General features: G+C 36.0%; 1 protein-coding gene across 1 annotated transcript in view; it reads right to left on the bottom strand.

Moving 5' to 3' along the window:
* EIF4E (eukaryotic translation initiation factor 4E) overlaps nt 1-25,052 on the bottom strand; it is a 47,839-nt gene that overhangs the window by 7,186 nt on the left and 15,601 nt on the right. The window contains exons 2-3 of the mRNA XM_032633029.1: nt 8,608-8,714; nt 1,748-1,843 (exon numbers count right to left, since the gene is read on the bottom strand). Of these exons, the coding sequence (XP_032488920.1) occupies nt 1,748-1,843; nt 8,608-8,714 (203 nt within the window). The remainder of the gene's footprint in view (nt 1-1,747; nt 1,844-8,607; nt 8,715-25,052) is intronic.

Raw genomic sequence — 25,052 nt, 5'->3', positions numbered from 1 at the left:
TTACTAGTTTAAGTCAGCATAATAATCTTTGGGGGAGCTTTTAAAAACAAAACAGGACTTCCCTGGTGGCGCAGTGGTTAAGAATCCGCCTGCCAATGCAGGGGACACAGGTTCGAGCCCTGGTCTGGCAAGATCCCGCATGTCACGGAGCAATTAAGCCCGTGCGCCACAACTACTGAGCCCGTGTGCCACAATTACTGAAGCCCGCCTGTCTAGAGCCCGTGCTCCACAACAAGAGAAGCCTCTGCAATGAGAAGCCCATGTACCACAACTAAGAGTAGGCCCCGCTCACCGCAATTAGAGAAAGCCCACGCACAGCAAGACCCAACGCAGCCAAAAATAAATTTATTAAAATAGCAACCAAAAATAAAAATATAGTTCCTTATCCTACTTCTTGAGATTTTAATTCCTTAAGTAAGTAGGATGGAACCACAGAATCTGTATTTTTAAACTACTTCCCAAATAGTAATATCTAACTAAGGATAATAACACCATCCATGGTCACTAGTCATATAGCTAAGATCATCACTTCTGTATAAAATATTGGAGACAGGCAAAGCATTCTTACTCTGTTGCCCGTTTTATAACAATTTTCCTGTGACAGACTTCAGGAGATCAAATGATCTAGGCTTCTACCTTCAGGCTAGTGAAATATCTAAATTAAATTTTTAAAAATTTCTAAAAAAATTTTTTCAATTAAAAGTGACCACTCAAAGTGGTCTCAATATACAGTTTTCTCTTATTATTCTATGCTTTGCTTTCAGCGATTCAAATGCATACTAAATGCCTAATATGGGCAAAGCACTAGAAATATACAGAAAATTGTTTCTGCCCTGGAGGAAGTATACATTACATGCATAAATTTTCTAATCACAATCTGTTAGTCTGTATGTTACACTCAGGGAGTTAACATTAACATAAGAATCACATTACTGCTATGATCCAAAATACACCAGCTGAACAAATTAGAATACTTAGATAACTGCTAGGTAATTTACAGCTCTTAAAAATGTTTTCAACAAGTTGTATCTTTCATGTTCTCAAGTAGTTTCTCCCCATACATTTTTCAAGCAAATAGACATACTAAATCAACTTTGTTTTTAAAGAATCAATATTCCAAAACTTCCTGAAATGAACTTTGTCATTTTAAATTATATTTTGAAGTCATGCAAAGATTTAAGACCCCGAAATCTTAACTATTTGCTAAATTGAAACAAAATCTCAAAAATATTTCAACTATTCTTCTTGATGTTGATCACGAAGTATAATGAAATTAATAAACTATCATCAGAGATATTGTCATTCTTTGACAAACCCTGAATTATGAGCAGTTCAGCCTTTGAAATCTTGGAATCTCTATCACAGGAAATCCAGATATTATACTGGAAAGAATCTGCAGAAATAACGGCCTAAGAAAGCTCTGGAATACCTAAGAATAGGGCAAATGTATCTAGGCAACCAAGAAAGGGGACAAGCTCCTAAAAGTTGTTGGAAATTCTAGGAACAATAAAGGATTCTCAACGAAAGAGATCTCAGGACAAAGAATAGAGAATAGGCAGAGCTAAAAGACGACAAGACGGAAGCTTTCTAAAACTGATGAGGAATAATCACCAATTCAAACAGTTGTGAGAAGATGGACATACAAAAAGGTGAATATTAACTGTTCACACCTTACCCTTCATTTTGTGAATGCAACTTAAAATGAAAAATTACACAACAAAACATCCTAAAATGAATGGTTACTTACGCCCAAAAGTCTTCAACAGTATCAAACTTAGAGATCAGCCGAAGGTTTGCTTGCCAAGTTTTGCTTTTATCATTTTTAAAAAACCAGAGTGCCCATCTAAAAACAGAAAGTCAGTGTCAAAAAAAAAAAAAAGACGTAGCTTTACATCCATGTTCAAAGCAGCATTATTCACAACAGCCAAAAGGGGGAAGTGTCTATTGTCAGATGAATGAACAAAATGTAGTGTGGAATATTAAACAGCCTTAAAAAGGAAGGAAAGTGAAAAGAGTCCATCAAAGAAGACAAATACTGTATGATCCACTTGTATGAGGCACCTAGAGTAATAAAGTAGAATGGTGGTTGCCAGGGGCGCAAAGGGAAGGGGAATGGAGAGTGGGTGGTGGTTGCCAGGGGCTAAAAGGGAAGGGGAATGGAGAGTTGTTGTTTAATGGGTACAGAGTTTAAGTTTTTCTGCAAGATGGGAGACTGGTTGCACAACAATGGGGGGGTATTTAACACTATTGAACTGTACATTTAAAAATGGTTAAGACAGTAAATTTTATATATGTGTTTTACCACAATTAAAAATAAATAAAATAAATAAAAATTTTATTTATAATAGCAAATGAGTAGTTTTCTCTATTTCTTTCATTTAAAAAGTATATATTTTGGGAGTTCCCTGGTGGCCTAATGGTTAGGATTTGGGGCTTTGGGGAACTGAGATCCTGCAAGCCATGTGGTGTGGCTAAAAAATAAATAAATAGATAAATAAAATGAAAAGTATGTGTTTTGTACCTACTATGTAACAGATTCTCTGCTATACTTAGAGATCCAATGAGGCTCATCCCACAGGGAATTCACAGAAATGTTGTACAGAGACAATTACAATGTCCTAAGTGCTATGATAGAGATAATTAAGCACAGTTATTTAAGAAAAACAGACCAGGAGCGCTTAACTGGAAAGGTTAAGTGGGGAAGAGGGAAGCTGAATTTACAGAGAAACAAGAGGAGAGAAATGAGAGCACTAGGAATGGGGGCGGGGGGGGGGGGGGGACGACTCATACAAACGGGAATATAATACAGGGTTTCATTGAGTAATGTTACCACAGATATATTCTGAAATAATGCATAGTAGTTTCTATATATCTGTATATACTTTGTCTAAAAAAGTTTTATTCTAATACTTTCAAGACAAACTCATGTCACATAAAAGTTATGCTTAAATATTATCATCCCAATATGATTCATCTTTAGTAAAATTGTATTTTCTGAATTACTATACCACCTCTAAGGAAATTTCACTTACTCATTGATAAAAATGTTGTCTGAAGACAGGTTTCCAAGTGGACATATATTTCATAACTTTATGGTTAATGCTTGATAATCTCAGACATAAAAATGAAATGCATTTCAGCACCTACTTGATAATGTATATTTGCCAACCCACTCTCAAGGAAAAAAATTTTTTTAAAAAAGCAAAGGCAGAAAAACTATTAAACATACACACACAGTGTCAAGTATTATACTCTGGATTTCTAAAATTAATTCAGTCTTTCCTCAAAAATTTAAAAATAGAACTACCACTGGATCCAGCAATTCCACTTCTGGGCATTTATCAGAAGAAAATGAAAACACTAACTTGAAAAAGATATGTGCACCCCCCCACCCCATGATAAGCAAAGACATGGAAGCAACTTAAGTGTCCATCAAGGCATGAATAAGGAAAATATGGTGTATATATATATACATTTTCAATGGATTATTCCATCATAAAAATGAAGGAAATCTCACTGTTTGCAACATGGATGGACCCTGAGGACTTTGTGCTAAGTTAAATAAGTCAGACACTAGACAGGAAAAACAAATACTGTATGATCTCGCTGATATGTGCAATCTTCAAAAAAACTTTAAAAAAACAAACTAACTCCAAAAACACCACCCCAAGCTCACTGATACAGAGAACAGATTGGTGGTTCCCAGAGGCACAAGGGTGGGGGAATGCACGAAGGTGGTCAAATGATACACACTTCCAGTTGTAAAATAAATAAGTCATGGGGATGTAAAGTACAACATGGTGATAATACTGCATTGCAAATTTGAAAGTTGCTAAGGGACTAAATCTTAAAAGTTCTCAACACAAGAAAAAAAATGTATAAATATGTATTGTGACAGATGTTGACTTACTGTAATCATTTCACAATACATACAAATATTGAATCATGTTGTACATCTGAAACTGTTACACCTCAATTAAAAATAATAAAGAATAAAATTTAATTCCATCTTTTAAAAAAAAATTGCATTCAGCCATTAAACATATAAAGATATATCCTAAGAAAATAATTGGATAACTAAGCAAAAATGTTTGTACAGGAATGTTCTTAATTTTGGAAAATTTTGGAAACATCTTAAGTGCCTACCAACAGTTCTCAAAATGTGGTTTACAGGCCCCTACGGGATCCTAAGGCCCTTTCAAGGAGTGCTGATGAGTAAAAACTATTTCATAAAAATGCTAAGACATTTTATTTTTCACTGTGTTGATATTTGCACTGATGATGCAAAAGCAACGGTTGGTAAACCTACTGGTGCCGTACACAGCAAGAATTATACAGTGGCACCAATTTGTACTAGTAGTCACTGTATCCTTTATTATCACCAACTCTCACAGTAATAATGTCAGTTTCAGTTAAGAATGCCACTGAATGGAAACCAGCAGTAAAAACTACTGGTTTCATTAAATTTCAATCTGTGTACACGTCTTTTTCTGCACAAAAAATATTTCTGCATACCAAATATCAATACAATGCTTAGGCAATTGAGTTGTGAGGTGAACTAGTTACTTTTTTCAAAGAACACCACTTTTACTTGGAAGAAGACTGGCTGATCAACCATGATTATTTCTTGAAAAATGAACAGACTGAGCCAGCTGCTAAAATTTGAGCTTTCAGGAGAAAATCAGAATTTTGGAAAGCATGTGTCACTGTGCACTTAACAACTTAATGACACTTGACGATATTTCTGATGAGTTTAGGTAGTGATAATAATTAATGTTATTGTTTTGATATCATATAATGAAAAGTGCCAATATTTGGAAGATCTGCAAACTCACTGAACCAATATTATCCAAATGACCAGAGGCGTGCATGGGTGAAGGATACATTCCAAATGCAAGATAGACCAATGGATTTTAATGTAACAGAGTAGAAAAAGCTCTTGGATATGGTTTCAGATTCTACAATGCAACTAACATATAAGAAACCTAGCATCAAAGGAAGGAGACAGTCATAATTATTTTAAAAGGCTATTAAAATTTCTCCTCCCTTTTCCAACCATGTACCTGTCTGAGGCTGTATTTTATTCTCATACTTTCTCTGAAACAAATTATCTCCAAAGACAATGCAGAAGCAACTATGAAAATCCAGCTGACTTCTATTAAGTCAGGCACTTAAAAAGATTTACAAAAATACTTCCCACTATGTATTTTTTATGTATTCTTCCACTACGTATTTTTTATTTTGAATAAATTTTTTTCATAAAAATTATTTTTACATTAACATGCAATGGGTTAAGTACATACATAATTTTACATTTTAAAACATTTATTTTCTAATATAGCAAATGAAAATAGATAAAAATCTACATAACAAAAGCACTGTGGAATCCTCAATAATTTTTAAGAATGTAAAGGGGTCATGAGCCCAAAGAAGTTAAGATTTAAATAAAGTATAAATAATATAATACATGCAAGAGACTGCTAGGCAGCTATTAAATAGGATAATTGTGTGAGTAAAATTCTCCTAAGACTGACATGAAACCCAGAAACCATGGAAGAAAGCTGGTATTTGATTACATGAAAATCAAAAACCTCTAAAATAACATAACTCCTTAGACAATGTTGAAAGACAAATGATTTGGAAATGCATTTTCAACCTAATCCCCCCCTTGAATGGGTGAACATCCCTAATACACAATGCTTGGAAATAAACTTGGGAAGATAACCCAAAAGAAAATAATAGACAAAAGAACTGAACAGACTGCTCACAGGTAAAAACACAAATAAGCGATTGTTTTCAACAGAAATGTTTTGAAATTTCAATAAAAGAAATGCAAATTTAAAACAATAAGACACTGTTTTCACAAATCAAACTAGAACCAATCTGACAGGCAATTAAATTTAAGATTGATGGTGTTGCCAAGGATGTAGAAACCAGTAACAAACTGTTAAGAGTCTAATAAGCTGATAAAGGAGGATAATTTGGCAATCTCTACAAAGGTAGTTAAAAGGTAGTCTTTAACCTAAGAACTCTGAAATTTTACCCTATATATATTCACACAACTGCAAAAAAATATATAAGGGTGTATACTTTATAGCACTGTTTGTAAATAGAAAAAAAATCTATATACACATTAATGTAAGCCTGATAAAATACGTGACTATATATTCATTTAATACAAGGCAGTGGTTTAAAATAATGAGTCAAAACCTGCATATACAAACAAAAAAACTCAACAGTATGGCCATCTATATAAAAAAAGTATATATACGCATATTGAAAGGTTTTGGAAAAATACAAACGAAATTTTTAACACTGACTATTCTGGGGAATGGAGAAAAGCAAAATGGGGAAGAAGGTATCAGAAAAAAGAGGAGAACTTTTACTTTATATACTTTGTACCCCAATAATTTAATCTTTCTTATAATAATACAGTGGTTTTTTAAAAAAGAAAACATAATTCTGCAATATTTACAAGTAGTAAATAATGAAGAAACTACCAAAATTGGAACCAAAAATGTCTTAAAATAGTTTTCCATATGATACTATTTTACACAAGAAATAGAATTGATAAGAGAAATTGAAATCTTCACAAACTTCATTTTAGGATTTAATCAGTTTGTTCACTGATAGGACAGGAATCTCTTCTCAGATTTCACTTAAGCTATGAGGGATACATGCCTTGATTACTTCTCCCCACAAAACAGCAACACTAAGAACTGTGTTCACAGTCAGAAGACAGAGCTAGCTTTTTATATACCACTGAAAAGATGAAAAAACATACTTTAAAAGTTTGGGTACTGCTGCTAGGTTAGCTAAATGAAATTGCCACTAATCAACTGTTCAACTATTATCTTTGGCACAATGCTTTCCTGAGGAAGAATTTTTACCCTTTATGGACTATTTGACCTTTGACATCTCACTCATGGGCTGACAATTCCCATTGTCTAGAGAACTGCTGAACCACAGGTCTCCTATGAAAAAAACTACTGAATGTATTTGGACTATTATTTCAATAGGTCTACCATGATAACGAAGAAATGATAAAAAATAAAGGGACGACACATTTTTCAGATAAATGAAACTAAATTATAGACAGTCCCATGGGATCTTTAAGGTAAAGAGAGTAAAAGGCCTGGGAGTGGGGAGAATGAAAGGAACTGAAGATCCTCAGAAGTTAACTCCTTTAATGAAAGGAATTAAAGATCCTCAAAAGTTAATTCCAATTTACTTTCCTCCAGATTCTTACAATGTTTCTGAGTTGCCATTTTCTTCCCACCATCAGCTCTCAGGGAATGTGTTAATTTTCATCATGTAAGCCAGAAAGACAATCAAGTAAAAAACACAAACATACTGGGAAGTGGTAGGGTAGAGATAGGAAAAACCATATACTGAACTATTAAACTACTACACAGTAACTATGAAAACTTAACTCATCCTAAACACTCCTCTTTTCCTCACCTAACTTCTCTTAAATACAACCAACCAATCTCCAGCCTCCACATCCCCTAGCTCTCTTTTCTCCTTCACAGACCAACTTCAAATTGCCTATTCCTGCTCTATACATTTGTATACTTTCTATTCACTCTTCAAACTATGCCAATCTTCTTCCATTACCTGATCTACTAAACTTTCTCCAATGTTAGCAAGGACTTATTGTTCAATCCAATGAACATTTGGCCTTTCTGTGGCAAATATGCTTATCTTGTCTTTAAAATAAACCATCTGCTTGGTTTCCATGACCAAGCACTCTTTCCTAGTTTATACAGTTTATATGTCTATACCCTTCAAAGGCATTCTTTTTTTAAAAATTTTACTGAAGTACAGTTGATTTACAATGTTATGTTAATGTCAGCTATACAGCAAAGTGACTCAGTTATACATATACATATATCCTTTTTCATATTCTTTTCCATTATGGTTTATCACTGGATATTGAACATAGTTCCCTGTGCTATACAGTAGGACCTTGCTGTTTATCCATTCTAGATGCACCAGTTTGCATCTGCTAATCCCAAACTCCCAGCCCACCCCTCCCCCACACCCCTCCCACTTGGCAACCACAAGACTGTTCTCTTCATAGGCATTCTTACTCAAAAATATCACCTATGGGCTTCCCTGGTGGCGCAGTGGTTGAGAGTCCGCCTGCTGATGCAGGGGACGTGGGTTCGTACCCCGGTCCGGGAAGATCCCACATGCCACAGAGTGGCTGGGCCCGTGAGCCATGGCCGCTGAGCCTGCGCGTCCGGAGCCTGCGCTCCGCAGTGGGAGAGGCCACAGCAGTGAGACGCCCGCGTACGCAAAAAAAAGAAAAAAGAAAAATCACCTATGTGCTAATATTCCAAGCCTCTGTTGTGAGAACTCATTTACTACTGTGGTTTCAATTACCATCAATTACCAATGAATTTCAAACCACTCTTTCAAAGTTCTACTATCTGAGTGCAAGATTCACACATAAAACTGCTTGCTAGACATGGGTCATCCAAATGAAAATGGAATCCTTCACCTATCTAAAACTAGTCTCATCTAACTTTTCCCTCCAAACCTGTCCCATTCACCATTTACCTTGCGGCCTAAGTCAGAACACCTATGTGTCAGAAAGCTTACCTGTTCTGTAAAGGATGTTTAATATAGTGCTCTGGGTTAGCAACCTCCTGATTAGATTCTGTTTTCTCTTCTTCTGTAGGTGGGGGATTAGGAGTAGGGGTGGTTTCCTAGTGGAAAATAATTAAACATTATGAACTTCTTAACATGAAGAAATAACATTAAGAAATTTCTTTATTTTTAAATTTTTATTGAAATATAGTTAATTCACAATGCTGTGAAAAATTAATTCCTACGACAGCAATACTCTAAATAAATCTGAACCAATATTGTCCATATTTTTTCTAAGGAGAATGAATTAACAGCAGAAGCACTGGATAAAATAGACCACAGATCAAACTCTAAGCACCAGACTCTTCATTCTAGCATCTCTTCATTATGAGCAAAAGGTTTCTCAAATTTAAAAACATAATAATAATAATTTTGTATATTGTTACCTTCCACTTACACATTTTAATATAAGATTGCTAGAGACCATGGAAAAAAGTTGGGAAAATCAAGTACCTTTCTTAACATACTAAACAGTGCATAGTGGGAGTGGGGGAGATACAACTAAAGTTTGGAGAGTATATTAACTATATCACAATGACACAAACACAAAAATCTTTATAAAGTGATCAAGGCAATACTACACAGGTCCTTGCTTTCATGTTACACTGTTATTATATATGGTGACAAAGTTCAGCAACTTCTGTCATTTTCAATTGGCCCTAAGCAAAAAAGCTGGACATTGGCTTGAACTTAAATTCTTCTAGGCTAGACATAATTGTCATCTAAAAATGTCAGGGAAAAAGGGAGGCTGGGAATAATAAGTGTTCTCCACACTAATCCATGTAACTCTTCACCCTACTGTAAATTGGTATCAACAGATAGCTAAGAAAAGGGACCAGAAGCTGAAACAAAAGCTGATACAAAAAAGGAGGGCACTGCAACAAGGGTTTGGATATCAGATTTAAATCCAACTAGCAAACCAATACAGATATATGTTCACATTAACAACATTCTGTAAATCAGAGATGTATGATCCAAAAAAAAGACTTCAGGGACAGGTGATACACATTTTACAAAATAAAATACATTTTTCTTATCAACAAGACACCTCCAGTAAGTACTTTTTACTAGCCTATGAAGTCACTCATAGCAAGGGCTTTATCTTGATTTTGCTCACAACTGTAATGCCAATGATCACAACGCTACACCGATAAGAACTTACAGGCTTGATTACTTAACTGAATAAATGTAAATGTTTACATAGAGTAGTTAAGGCCATAAAATTTACACAGAGTAGCCAATGCCTTAATAGCACCAGAGCACCAATCATTTTTACCAGGATTTCCTCATCACAATCAATTTACATCGTCACATAGATGATCATTACCAAATGCCATTCCTTACTCTACTAGCTTAAAATTAGTGATGGTCTCCAGACAGAGGTAGTCCGAGTGAACAGAGAAAACAGCCAACAGTTAGGGACTGATAAGGCAGGGGGTTTGGGGGACAGGGTACCAGAGAAAAGTGAGCTGCAGAGGAGTGAGCCTCAAAAATCTATGTAAAAATCCCTGAAGTCCTTGGCTGTGACTCCTAAACTGAGATGTTCGGAATGCAACTCCGGGTAGTCTAGCAGGGAACAGCTGAGCCAAGACTTCAGAGCCTGAACAGCATCAGGAAGACTAATTCAGACCCAGCCAGAGTGGATGGTTGAAAATCCTCAACTTTCAGATGAAATCCTAGAAAGGCCATGTCCTAGGTATCAAGTGAAATACATATGCCTAACAAATCCTAAAACTAATCCGTGACAGGATCAAGGTAATCTACTGATAAATCAATTAACTGCTCCCAAGAACCAGACTCTATACTCTGGAGGAAAATAACAGAAGTGTGAGCCTCTATGAATATTATCTACAATACCTAGCAAACCATCAAACATTATTAGACATGCAAAGAAAATTTTTTATAGCAACTAATGATCAAGAGATTAAACTGTCCATAGAAAGACATCCAGATAACAGATACATGATCCAGATAACTGAGTTAGCAGATAAAGTCTTAATAACTATGACTACTATGGTAAAATAGAAGATGGAGGGAATTCCCTGGTGGTCCAGTGGTTAAGACTTGGTGCTTTAACTGCCAGGGCTGGGTCCATTCCCTGGTCAGGGAACTAAGATCCCACAAGCCGCATGGTATGGCCAAAAATATAAACAAATGAACAAACAAACAAATAAATAAATAAAACAGAAGATGTGGAAAAAGGATAGAAAAAACAGGAGTATTTGAAAAGGGAATTGAAATCAATTTTTAAAAAGAATCAAATAGACACTAATGAACTGCCAACTACAATGTATGAAATTGAGAGCTTATTGAATAAACAAGAAACTCGACTCAGCAGAATGTAGGACTGGTGAACTTCAAAGACAGGTCAATAGAAAACATTCAAATAATCACAGAGGAGGGGAAAACAGATAGTAAGAAATGTCAAGATGGTTAAAAAGTTCAAGGACAAGATAAGAGAATGGGACAGAAGGAATACAGAAAGAAAGAATAACCAAAATTTACCAAATTACATGAGGGACTCAAGTCAGATTTAAAAACTGAGGCAACTCCAAGCAGTATAAATACAAACAAAACTACACCTGGGGGATTTCCCTGGCGGTCCAGTGGTTAGGACTTCGCCTTCCAATGTAGGGGGTGCCGGTTCAAACGCTGGTCAGGGAGCTAAGATCCCACATGTCTCATAGCCAAGAAACCAAAACATAAAAAAAAAAGCAGCAGTATTGTAACAAATTCAATAAAGACTTGAAAAATGGTCCACCACAAAAAGAACAAAACAAACAAACAAAAAACCAAAAAACTACACCTGGGCAAATTAGACTCAAACTACTGAAAACTAAAGGAGGCAATATTAAAAGCAGTTAGGAAGAAAAATTTTAAAAAGACACATACACATTACTTTCAAAGGAACAATAACTGCTAACTTCTCAAAAGAAATTATGGAAACCATCAGACAACAGAATAACATCCTTGTGCTGAAGGGAAAAAACTGTCAACACTGAATTCAGTGCCTAGGAGGGGACTTCCCTGGTGGTCCAGTGGCTAAGACTCTGCACTCCCAATGCAAGGGTCCCGGGTTCAATCTGGGTTCAGGGAACTAGATCCCACATGACACAGCTAAGAGATTAGAAATCAATGACATGGAAAAAACCATAAAAAACATAAACACATGGAGACTAAACATTACTAAATAACCAAGAGATCACCGAAAAACTCAAAGAGGAAATCAAAAAATACCTAGAGACAAATTGCAATGAAAACACGACCATCCAAAACCTATGGGATGCAGCAAAAGCAGTTCTAAGTGGGAAGTTTATAGCTATACAAGCCTACCTCAAGAAATAAGAAAAATCTCAAATAAATAATCTAACCTTACACCTAAAGTAATTAGAAAAAGAAGAATAAACAAAAGCCAAAATTAGAAGAAGGAAAGACATCATGAAGATCAGAGCAGAAATAAATGAAATAGAAACAAAGAAAACAATAGCAAAGAACAATAAAACTAAAAGCTGGTTCTTTGAGAAGATACACAAAATTGATAAACCATTAGCCAGACTCATCAAGAAAAAGAGCGAGATGACTCAAATCAATAAAATTAGAAATGAAAAAGGAGAAGTGACAACAGACACCGCAGAAATACAAAGCATCCTAAGAGACTAGTACAAGCAACTCTATGCCAATAAAATGGACAACCTGGAAGAAACAGACAAACACTTAGAAAGGTATAACCTTCCAAGACTGAACCAGGAAGAAATAGAAAATATGAACAGACCAATCACAAGTAATGAAATTGAAACTGTGATTCAAAATCCTCCAACAAACAAAAGCCCAGGACCAGATGGCTTCACAGGTGAATTCTATCAAACATTTAGAGAAGACCTAACACCCATCCTTTTCAAACTCTTCCAAAAAATTGCAGAGGAAGGAACACTCCCAAACTCATTCTATGAGGCCACCATCACCCTGATACCAAAACGAGACAAAGACACTATAAAAGAAGAAAATTACAGACCAATATCACTGATGAATACAGATGTAAAAATCCTCAACAAAATACTAGCAAAGAGAATCCAACACCACATTAAAAGGATCATACACCATGATCAAGTGGGATTTATCCCAGGGATGCAAGGATTCTTCAATATACGCAAATCAACAATGTGATACACCATATTAACAAATTGAAGAATGAAACCCATATCATCTCAATAGATGCAGAAAAACCTTTCTTTCAACACCCATTTATGATAAAATCTCTCCAGAAAGTGGGCATAAAGGGAACCTATCTCAACATAATAAAGGCCATATATGACAAATCCATAGCAAACATCATTCTCAATGGTGAAAAACTGAAAGCATTTCCTCTAAGATCAGGAATGAGACAAGGATGTCCACTCTCACCACTATTATTCAACATAGTTTTGGAAGTCCTAGCCTCTGCAAACAGAGAAGAAAAAGAAATAAAAGGAATACAAATTGGAAAAGAAGAAGTAAAACTGTTACTGTTTGCAGATGACGTGATACTATACATAGAGAACCCTAAAGATGCCACCAGAAAACTACTAGAGCTAATCAATGCATTTGGTAAAGCTTCAGGATACAAAATTAATGCACAGAAATCTCTTGCATTCCTATACACTAATGATGAAAAATCTGAAAGAGAAATTAAGGAAACACTCCCATTTACTATTGCAACAAAAAGAATACCTAGGAATAAACCTACCTAGGGAGACAAAAGACCTGTATGCATAGAACTATAAGACACTGATGAAAGAAATTAAAGTTGATACCAAGAGACGGGGAGATATAGCATGTTCTTGGATTGCAAGAATCAATATTGTGAAAATGACTATACTACCCAAAGCAACCTACAGATTCAACGCAATCCCTATCAAATTACCAATGGCATTTTTTACAGAGCTAGAACAAAAAATCTTAAAATTTGTATGGAGACACAAAAGACCCCGTATAGCCAAAGCAGTCTTGAGGGAATAAAACGGTGCTGGAGGAATCAGACTCCCTGACTTCAGACTATACTACAAAGCTACAGTAATCAAGACAATATGGTACTGGCACAAAAGCAGAAACACAGATCAGTGGAACAAGATAGAAAGCCCAGAGGTAAGCCCACGCACCTATGGTCAACTAACCTATGACAAAGGAGGCAAGGATATACAATGGAGAAAAGACAGTCTCTTCAATAAGTGATGCTGGGAAAACGGAACAGCTACATGTAAAAGAATGAAATTAGAACACTCCCTAACACCATGCACAAGAATAAACTCAAAATGGATTCGAGACTTAAATGGAAGACCGGACATTATAAAACTCTTAGAGGAAAACATAGGAAGAACACTCTGACATAAATCACAGCAAGATCTTTTTTGATCCACCTCCTAGAGTAATGGAAATAAAAACAAAAAGAAACAAATGGGACCTAATGAAACTTCAAAGCTTTTGCACAGCAAAGGAAACCATAAACAAAATGAAAAGACAACCCTCAGAATGGGAGAAAATATTTGTAAATGAATCAACAGACAAAGGATTAATCTCCAAAATATAGAAACAGCTCATGCAGCTCAATATTAAAAAAACAAACAACCCAATCCAAAAATGGGCAGAAGACCTAAATAGACATTTCTCCAAAGAAGACATACAGAGGGCCAAGAAGCACATGAAAAACTGCTCAACATCACTAATTATTAGAGAAACGTAAAATCAAAACTACAATGAGGTATCACCTCACACCAGTTAGAATGGGCATCATCAGAAAATCTACAAACAACAAATGCTAGAGAGGGTGTGGAGAAAAGGGAACCCTCTTGCACTGTTGGTGGGAATGTAAACTGATACAGCCACTATGGACAACAGTATGGAGGTTCCTTAAAAAACTAAAAATAGAATTACCATAAGATCCAGCAATCCCATTACTGGGCATATACTCAAAGAAAACCACAATTCAAAAACACACATGCACCCCAATGTTCACTGCAGCACTATTTACAATAGCCGGGTCATGGAAGCAACTTAAATGCCCATCGACAGACAAATGGATAAAGGAAATGTGGTATATATACAATGGAATATTATTCAGCCATAAAAAGGAACAAAACTGGGTCATTTGTTGAGATGTGGATGGATCTAGAGACTTTCATACAAAATAAAGTAAGTCAGAAAGAGAAAAACAAATATCGTATATTAACACATATATGTGGAACCTAGAAAAATCGTACAGATGAACCAGTTTTTAGGGCAGAAATTGAGACCAGATGTAGAGAACAAATGTATGGACAGCAAGGGGGGAAAGCTGCGGGGGGTGGGGGGGGCAGTGTGATGAATTGGGGGATTGGGATTGACATGTATACACTGATGTGTATAAAACTGATGACTAGTAAGAACCTGCTCTTTAAAAAAAAAAGTGATCAAATGTGTATCATTGGAAAGAAGCAAAAATAGATGTTTACTGTCTAAAAATATATATATATTTGATTTTTGAAAAAAAATAAAAATCAACAGAAATTAAAAACTCACGTTTGACCTTACTGAAACCTAGGATCCCTCTCCTGATTTAACTACTGCTTTATTATGTAGCTTTTAAAGACCTTTTCTAATGCATTCATATGCTTCTGAATGTTTGAAAATATTAAATACTATTTTGTTTTATTGAGGTGGATCTTTTCATATGTATGGATACTATATGTATTTCTGGAAATTGTTGCACACAGTTTTACTCTGTCTCAAACTGTATTTTAATCAATGCAAAAAGTTGAAATATTATAAAGAACAATGCTTGGAATACCATATATTTTTTCTTTGATATTTTTAAATGTAAAAGTCACTTAAAAATGTTAGTGCCAGTTTGTACCAGCTTTCTAGTGGACAACTGGGTAATTGGAAGCATTGATGTCCAGACTCTGTAATTCTCAAAATCCTTGCTGCTTTGGGAATATTTGGACTTTATTAAGTTGATGACAAGATAAACTGTTATTCACTGCATATTATTACACAGACATATTACTGACTTTATTACTCTATTATTAATAGTAGAATTGGCATTTTTACAATAAATATTATAGGGATTCATGTTAAGTAATAAGAATTTTCTTCTGGAAGCAAGATTTTTGAAGCAAATTATGTCATAGAGAGAAATTATGTAAATCATTATATACTATCTTAGAATATTGAGATGCTGAAAGGTGACTATAAACAGTGTCGTAAATAAAACTGTTCTTTCTCTAAAAAAAAAAGAAAAAAAAAAAAGATTTCGAATGCTGCAACTAAGGATCCCACCCGCCACAACAAAGATCCCACATGCCACAACTAAGACCTGGCACAGCCAAATAAATAAATAAATATTTTTAAAAAGAAAAAAGAATTCAGTGCCTAGGAAAAATATCATTCAGAAATAGAGAAGTCAAGTCAGACTCACACAGACACATACAAAAACACACTCTCACACCCAAGGTCCAAAGTAAGAGGAACACCAAAGGAAAGTTTCAGGCTAGAGGGGAAAGTTCCCAGATAAGAGAATGGAAGTGCAAAAAAGAATGAAAATCACTGGAAAAGGTAAATGCGTGGGTAAACATATGAAAAACTATTAACAGGTTAAAGGAATAATAATAATGATGCCTTGTGTAGTTTAACATAATAATGATGGTCCTACCAAAGGACTGGGTATATATGGATTTGTGAGGTTGGATGTGTGAATAAAAGATACTCTTCCTGGGACATCTCTGGCGGTTCAGTGGTTGGGACTCCAAGTTTCCAATGCAGAGGACACGGGTTTGATCCCTGGTCAGGGAACTGGAATCCCACATGCCTCGTGAGGTGCTCAAAAAAGAAAAAAGATACTCTTCCTCCCAAACTTAAGAAATACTGCAAATTCTCTTATTTACCTAAATTAAAAGACAGGGCTTCCCTGGTGGCACAGTGGTTAAGAATCTGCCTGCCAATGCAGGCCACACAGGTTCGAGTCCTGGTCCGGGAAGATCCCACATGCCGCAAAGCAACTAGGTCCATGCACCACAACTGCTGAGCCTGAGCTCTAGAGCCTGCGAGCCACAACTACTGAGCCCATGTGCCACAACTACTGAAGCCTGCGCACCTAGAGCCCATGCTCTGCAACAAGAGAAGCCACTGCAGTGAGAAGCCCATGCACTGCAACGAAGAGTAGTCCCCGCTCACCACAACTAGAGAAAGTCTGCGCGCAGCAACAAAAACCCAACGCAGCCAAAAAGTAAATAAATAAAATTTAAAAGAATTGGCTACCATCTTTAAAAAAAAAAAAGACAAATGATAAGCAAAACATACTCATAAGTTCACAATCCTCATTACAAACCATACTTTCACAGCACTTATTTACACCTTTTACGTCAGCAGCATGTAAAAGACAATCACAGTATGAGTAATTACAAGTTTCATAGGGTACAAAATGTCACTTCCTAACTCCTTTAGTACTTTCCTTTCTTTTCTCTTATTCTACTCTTTTCACCATTAGGAGAATGGTGGAAAGCTTAGATGGTATCAAAAGTCTCTAGATATGTAAGAACTAAAAGCAGGTAATAACTCAGAAAAAAATATGTTCACTTCCTTAAAAAGCGTTCCTTTGAATTTTACATTCTACGTTAGCTGAAATATTAGCCTTTATATTAATAATATATAATTTGGGGTTTTTCCTGTAACTAAAATAAATATAGCTACTCATCTTTAAATGATTGTGTAGATGTATGAGTAAGTATACTAGTTTAAAAAGTCTTTGCTTTTAATATTATATAAATGTGCTAGATTAAGACAAATGCTCTAAAACACTGAAAAAAATGTTTATTAACCATAAACAATCTTTTCAGTATTTGAAGCCCTTTTTTAATATAAGTGTAGTATTGATGTTTCCTTTTTAGATTTTTTTTTTCCCTTGGCCACACTGTGAGGCATGCGGGATCTTAGTTCCCTAAGCAGGAATTGAACTTGTGCCCCCTGCAGTGGCATGCGCAGAGTCCTAACCACTGGACTGCCAGAATTCCCATCTTTTTTGGCCTTTTAAATTATTATCTACAGTTTAATAGATGTTTAAATTTTTAAACTTATTTGAATTTCTTAATTCCTCTTAATAAAGCAAAGGTGATTAATAGCCAACTGTTTCCATGACAGAATAAAAAATACTCAAATACTCTACAAAAATACTCATTCACATGGCACAGACCAAATCTAGTAAGATTCAGAATCATTTTCATGATGGAAATTACTTATGAAAACATTAATATTAAAAATCATGTATTAAAAGGGCATATTTTCTCAATACAAATTTTCTCAGGTCGTATTTTGCTATGGTCATATACTTATCACAACAATCCATTCATAATCAACAGAAATTTTTTTAACGCATGTACTTCTTAATATTTATTTTTTGGCTGCATTGAGTCTTAGTTGCAGCACGCAGGATCTTTCATTGCACTGTGTGGGCTTCTCTCTAGCTGTGGCATGTGGGCTTAGTTGCCCTGGGGCATGTGGGATTTTAGCTCCCCGACCAGGGATCAAACCCGCACCCCCTGCATTGGGAGGCAAAGTCTTAACCACTGGACTGCTAGAGAAGTCCCCACCCTGTAAACTTTTAAAAAAAAAATTATTTATATTTTATTTTTGGCTGTGTTGGGTCTTCGCTGCTGCGCATGAACTTTTCTCTAGTTGCCGTGAGCGGAGCGCTACTCTTCATTGCGGTGCGCAGGCTTCTCATTGCAGTGGCTTCTCTTGTTGCAGAGCACGAGCTCTAGGCATATGGGCTTCAGTAGTTGTGGCACATGGGCTCAGCAGTTGTGGCTTGTGGGCTCTAGAGCGCAGGCTCAGTAGTTGTGGTGCACGGACCTAGTTGCTCCACGGCATGTGGGATCTTCCCAGACCAGGGCTCGAACCAGTGTTCCCTGCATTGACAGGCAGATTCTTAACCACTGGATTCTTAACCACTGCACAACCTGAGAAGTCTGCCACTCTGTAAGCTTCTTGAGTCTGCAATTATGTTGCAAATTATTGCAGAGGAAAACATTATTTTTGTTTGAGACTACTCAGACACGTCTTATTATAAAATCATTTCCTGTCATTTCTTTCAACTTGTTTTATTTTTTTGTTTAAAATCTCTTAACTCTGAAATAATCAGGATGCTTTTTTTCTTATTTTCAACTTAGATAAAGCAAAACAGTAATAGCCATGTAGGATGTTATTTTAAACTTTCAGATTAATTCTATGGGGGTGGTCTATTCTATGAGGAAATTCCAATCCCCTATACCTTTTTTTTTTTTTTTTTTGCGGTACGCGGGCCTCTCGCTGTTGTGGCCTCTCCCGTTGCGGAGCACAGGCTCCGGACGCGCAGGCTCAGCGGTCATGGCTCACGGGCCCAGCTGCTCCGTGGCATGTGGGATCTTCCCGGACCGGGGCACGAACCCGCGTCCCCTGCATTGGCAGGTGGACTCTCAACCACTGCGCCACCAGGGAAGCCCCCCTATACCTTTTGAATCCATGGTAGTATATACAATGAGAAGTAATATCCAGAATGATGGCCGTGCTATATTAAATTATTCGATCAGGGACTTCCCTGGTGGTCCAGTGGTTAAGACTCCGCGCTCCCAACGCAGGGGGCCTGGGTTCAATCCCTAGTCAAGGAACTAGGTCCCGCATGCCACAACGAAAAATCCCTCACGCCGCATCAAAGATCCTGTGTGCCACAACTAAGACCTGGTTTAGCCAAACAAATAAAATTCTTTGATCAAAAATGACTTATAATTATGGACATTGCCAAATAAGAATGATGAAATACATTTTTAAAAGAACGCTAGAAAGGGGAATTCTCTGACAGTCTAGTGGTTAGGACTTGGCACGTTTATTGCTATGGCCTGGGTTCAATCCCTGGTCCGGGAGCTAAAGTCCTGCAAACCGCTCGGTGTGGCAAAAAAACAAAACTTTCAGGTCAATCCCGAGTTAAGCATAAACCTCAATTAACTATAATAGATGTTCAAATTATTCATTATTTGTCTTAATTTGCTAAATATTTATTTATTTATTTTTGGCTGCATTGAGTCTTCGTTGCTGCACGCAGGCTTTCTCTAGTTGCGGCGAGCGGGGGCTACTCTTTGTTGCGGCAAGTGGGCTTCTGTTGTTGCGGAGCACGGGCTCTAGGTGTGCGGGCTTCAGTAGTTGTAGCAAACAGGCTCAGTAGTTGTGGCTTGTGGGCTCTAGAGCACAGGCTCAGCAGTTGTGACACATGGGCTTAGTTGCTCCGCAGCACGTGGGATCTTCCCAGACCAGGCTCGAACCAGTGTCCCCTGCACTGACAGGAGGATTCTTAACCACTGTGCCACGAGGGATTAACCACTGTGCCACGAGGGAAGCCCTGCTAAGTACTTTTAATATAAATTGACTTTAAAAATAAAATTAAAGTATTTTTGAAATTATATCTCCTCTTAAAATTCTTTGTAAGGCTTTAACTAGTTAGGTATCTAAGACTTAGGATCACCAAAAAACAGGTCGGAAGAGGAGTACTATGGGATACTTGTAGCACCAACTTCACAAAATTCTCCCTAAAAACCCTTAACAGGTGTTTTCACGGGATATGTTTAAAATGGATTTAATTAGATATTTTTTAATTATATGAGATCATCAAAGAAGCAATAAACAAGGTTATCACATTATATGGGAACTTTTTACAAACTTGTCATTTTTATGGTTGCTTCCTACAAAGCAGACAGTAAAGTAGTTTTAAATTTACACTCAGTTTTTTGTTTTTTGTTTTGGCCACGCCAGGCGACTTGCGGGATTTCAGTCCCCAACCAAGGATTGAACCACTGCCCTCCACAGTGAAATCGCAGAGTCCTAACCACTGGACCGCCAGGGAATTCCCTACATCCAGTTTAAAAACAAAATTCTCTACTGGAAAGTCCCACAACATCCCTCTACCTACTCTCTCAGCTTGGTGGTCTCCCCCATAAGCAATTTTCTTTGGAAATTACTTTTTAAATATCAATGTTTTATCAATACTTCTAGGTTCGAAAATTACCCAAACCAGGAAAGGCTACTTTAAAAGACTATGGCTACTCTCAAGCCACAAGGAGAAGCCCGCACACCGCAACAAAGAATAGGCCCCCGATTGCCACAACTAGAGAAAGCCTGTGCACAGCAATGAAGACCCAATGCAGCCAAAAATAAACAAATAAATATATTTTTTGAAAAAGTGAATTGAGAAAAAGATTAAAAAAAAAAAAGACTATGACTACTTTCAAAGTAATCAAATACAATTTTAACCTAAAAAACAATCTGCAAGTGAAAAACCACTGTTTTTCAAGTGGGAAGAATGGCGAGTAAAGCCATGAGATGGTACAGTGTTTTACCTAGAAGACAGTAATGAACCAGGGAGTCTGAAAGTGAGGGTTCATGAAACCAAAGATAGAGCTAGAATGGTAGGCTGGAGCAAGACTGTAAAAGGCCTCAAAGGTCAGGCTAAAACTGTACCTTTCCACATGTAAGCAATGGAAGCCACTAATTAACAGGTCAAAGTGATTAAATACAAATAACAAGTAAGGGAATAGAAGAGACAACCAGTTTAAGTACAAGTTATTAAACCTGGTTTTGGATTTGCTGAGTTTATGAGACTCAAATAAAATTGTATGGATGGGGAGAATAAATTAAGAGCTTGCGATTAGCAAATACAAACTACTAGACATAAAACAGATAAACAACAAGGTCCTACTGTATAGCACAGGGAACTATATTTAATATCTTGTAGTAATCTATAATGGAAAAGAGTATGGAGAAGTACATACATACATATATTAAACTGAATCACTGTGCTGTACACCAGAATCTAACAAAACGCTGTAAATAAACTGAATCTCAATTTAAAAACATTTTTTAATGTACAATATAATTTCATGGTCCCAGGGCTAAGTAGCTGTCACACCAATAGAAGAAAGTAAAGTTGAAGGGGAAGAAATAAAGTCGAGCAAGGGTGGGACAAGTCTAACAATTAGCTGCAAAAAATTTCAAGCAGTTTTACTGCATTCTGCAAAAATCAGCAAATGTATCAGTCACAATTATTAACCATGTGGTACAATCTTAAGAGTATAAAGCTAGATATTTCCCGGACCTAGCATCAGTTCTGTGGGGTTTTCTCTAATCTGACTACAAAATTTAGATTCCTTCTAGCCATGTTCAAATCTACACTGCTTAAATTCCAAAACCAAGGTGTACTTTTTCCATGGCTATGAACATTCAAGATTTCTTAGCAACCCTTGGCCCTAACACACAAACTATCTCTCGTAGAAATATAAGGACTCTTCCCCTCATGACAACCAATCACCTAAGGCTTCATTTGAAATGCACAAATACTGGGAGCTCCCTGGTGGCCTAGTGGTTAAGATTCTGGGCTTTCACTGCCTTGACCCGGGTTCAATCCCTGGTTGGAGAACTGAGATCTGGCAAGCTGCACGGCACAGCCAAAAACAAAAAAGTACACAAATATCAATAGTTCCCTGGCACTAAAAATGGTTTAAAGCACTCAAAATCAGACCTTCTGCAGGTTCTAGTCTACAACCAAGTTAAGTATAGAAATGGAAAGTAAACATTTAGAAATTTTATGGTAATTTGACAGTATATTTATGTCTGTTCAAACTAATAATATAAAATTCAGGCTTACATTTTGTATGCCTTTTTTCATCTCTTTATCCTATTGTTATCATTTTACAAAACATTAGATTGGAAATTGTTTAAAAACAAAACAAACTAGTTTTCTACCGAAGTATGAGAGACACTGGTTTAGATTACACACTCTGGAGCCATGTTACCCAGGTTGTAATCCCAATTCTGCCATTCACAGATATATGGTTTGGTGGGGCAAAACACCATAGTACCAAATAACAGATAACAATATTATTGGTAACCCATCTCCAGTAGCACTTCCTTATATTTCCCCTTCCTTGCTTCACTATTTTTTAGCTGAATGGCAAAGACCATTTGTGGCTTTAATAAAAATATAAATGCTATTATGGCCAAGGCAGCTACAATTATCTCTACCAGTTACTAACCCAACATTTCAGTAAACTGAAGGCATTAAAGATATGAAAAAATGAACAGAAGGGTTAGCAAAGTAAGAACAGGAAAAGATGGTAGTGTTTTATGATTTTTAAAGTGGTTAACACCAATCCTCACACTTCTACCAAACTATGAATTTTTACTTGATAGGTAACATTTACTAAGCATTTACTAACAAGCAACGGGCTGCATATTTTTATATACATTATTCAGTATATTCAATCTTCACAATACTGTGAAACTACTACTCTCTCCACTCTTCAAATTTAAGCCCTGGGAAGTTAACAAGTCTTATCTATAGTCTACATTTTATTGCAGGACTGTCAAGATTCATAGCTAGGGATACTATGTGTCCAAATTTTACCTGTTTGTCGTTTCAGCATAATTATTATTACTAAAACCCTGGTTCACTCTGACAAGTGCCCCAAATTGGATAATAAATTATATATTGTTAGCAAGGTACTCTTTCCAGGCAGCATAACCCTACAGTATGTACTATGCTTTGTACCACAGCCTCAGGCTCAACACTTTCACTATCTTCTAAGTGCATGCCACTGCCAATAAATTAGAAGAAAGGCATGAATGGTACACTTCACTCTTCAAACCCACACACACACAAACACACACACACAATCCCACTACTACGGGAAAAAGCAAGTAAATACCAATGATTGATTATACTGATTTTATGTTATGCAAGACAGTGTACTAAATGCCTATGAGATCAAAATATCTTAGAAATACAGGTAAGCATATATAAAGGCTACCTTTTATGGATACAAATAATTAACTCTAAGAAGATTATTTTTTAATACAACATATGTAAATAGACTTCAGGATACTTTACTCTTCCTTTTAGTATCCAAACATTCAGTTCCCAGGTCTCTTTTTAGTAAAGATACATTTCTCCCAGCACTCTCCCATATGTAAATTAGTATAATTAATTAACTAGTACACAAAAACAAATAAAGCCTCACCACCTGCCTTGTAAGGAATGAAAAAAAAATCTGGTGTAAACAGTGAAAATTATCACAAATAATTAAACCAACTGTTTTCAGTGTCAGTTTTCAAATATACCTATAGTAAAGGAATACCAGCTAATCTGGCATCACTCATCAGGAAAAGTGCAGCTGTGGATTTTGCAGGTCTTCTTCCTTGTCTGTAATAAAGGATCAAATTGGTGACCTTTGCGCCATAAACCAAAAAGCCTAAGTAGATAAACAACATATATAGATTCAGCAAAATACAAACCTTTTAAGTTTAGAACACTGCTCAAATGGAGAATTTATTTTTCATGTAAAGACTGTGAGATCCCATATATCAATTCCGATTCAAGACAGTACTTTATAACATTCCTTTTTACTAATATAATATGACACCTAAACAATAATATTGAAAGCTGAGGTACAGAGGGAAGAGCTTTGACCATCTGCACAAATTGTGTTGTGTCTAAAAATTACTACAAAATTTTATAGCTGTTCAATTTATTATTTAAGTAATAATAGTAATTATCTGACTAAAACTGATGACTAGCCCTAGGCTTTTAAGTGAACAGAGTTAAATTTGCTATGCTACAGCTAAAAATTTGTATTTCTGGATAGTCAGCAAATTACACTTAACCACATTCTCCTAATAAAAAAATTCCTATAGGTCACATTTGAATTTCTTATCTTCTAGAATATAATTTTAAAACTAGAAAGACTTGTAGGCATCTTGTTACATTTAAAATAAACTAATTCCTAAAGGAACACTAATATCTGTCAACCAAATTACTCTGCACATCTTAATGTAGCTTAAGGCAAGACTACAAATTCAGGAAGTGTGACAGAGACATAAGAAATAACAAACATGTATGATCAAGAATGATTAGGTTAACAATGAAATTTAAATGTCAATACTACTTAAATCAAAGGCTACCAGAAGATTCACATTTCTTAAATAACTAAGGAGAAATTTATATAAGTTGAACATTATACAAAAGTAAAAATTAGTGCTTCAAAATAACATTAAAATGATGTTAGGACAAACATTTACATTGCACAAAATTATACTGGTTCCCGTAACATGATGATTTCTATTTCATTCATTCTTTAAAGATTTATAATTACAATTTGAAAGGCAAACATTTTAAAGAATTTAACTGCTGCTTCTTTTAAAGTTTATTCCTTTTAAAACTTTGAAAAGCATAACTAAAATTTAATGATACTGGTTAAATATTAGTTTAAAAAAATCAATTTTAGGGACTTCCCTTGTGGCACAGTGGTTAAAACTCCACGCTCCCAATGCAGGGGACCCAGGTTCAATCCCTGGTCAGGGAACTAGATCCC

Source organism: Phocoena sinus, chromosome 5 (assembly GCF_008692025.1).
Source record: "Phocoena sinus isolate mPhoSin1 chromosome 5, mPhoSin1.pri, whole genome shotgun sequence".
Classification (NCBI taxonomy): domain Eukaryota; kingdom Metazoa; phylum Chordata; class Mammalia; order Artiodactyla; family Phocoenidae; genus Phocoena; species Phocoena sinus.
Note: the sequence above shows the minus strand (reverse complement) of the source record. Positions and strands in the feature narration are given on the sequence as shown.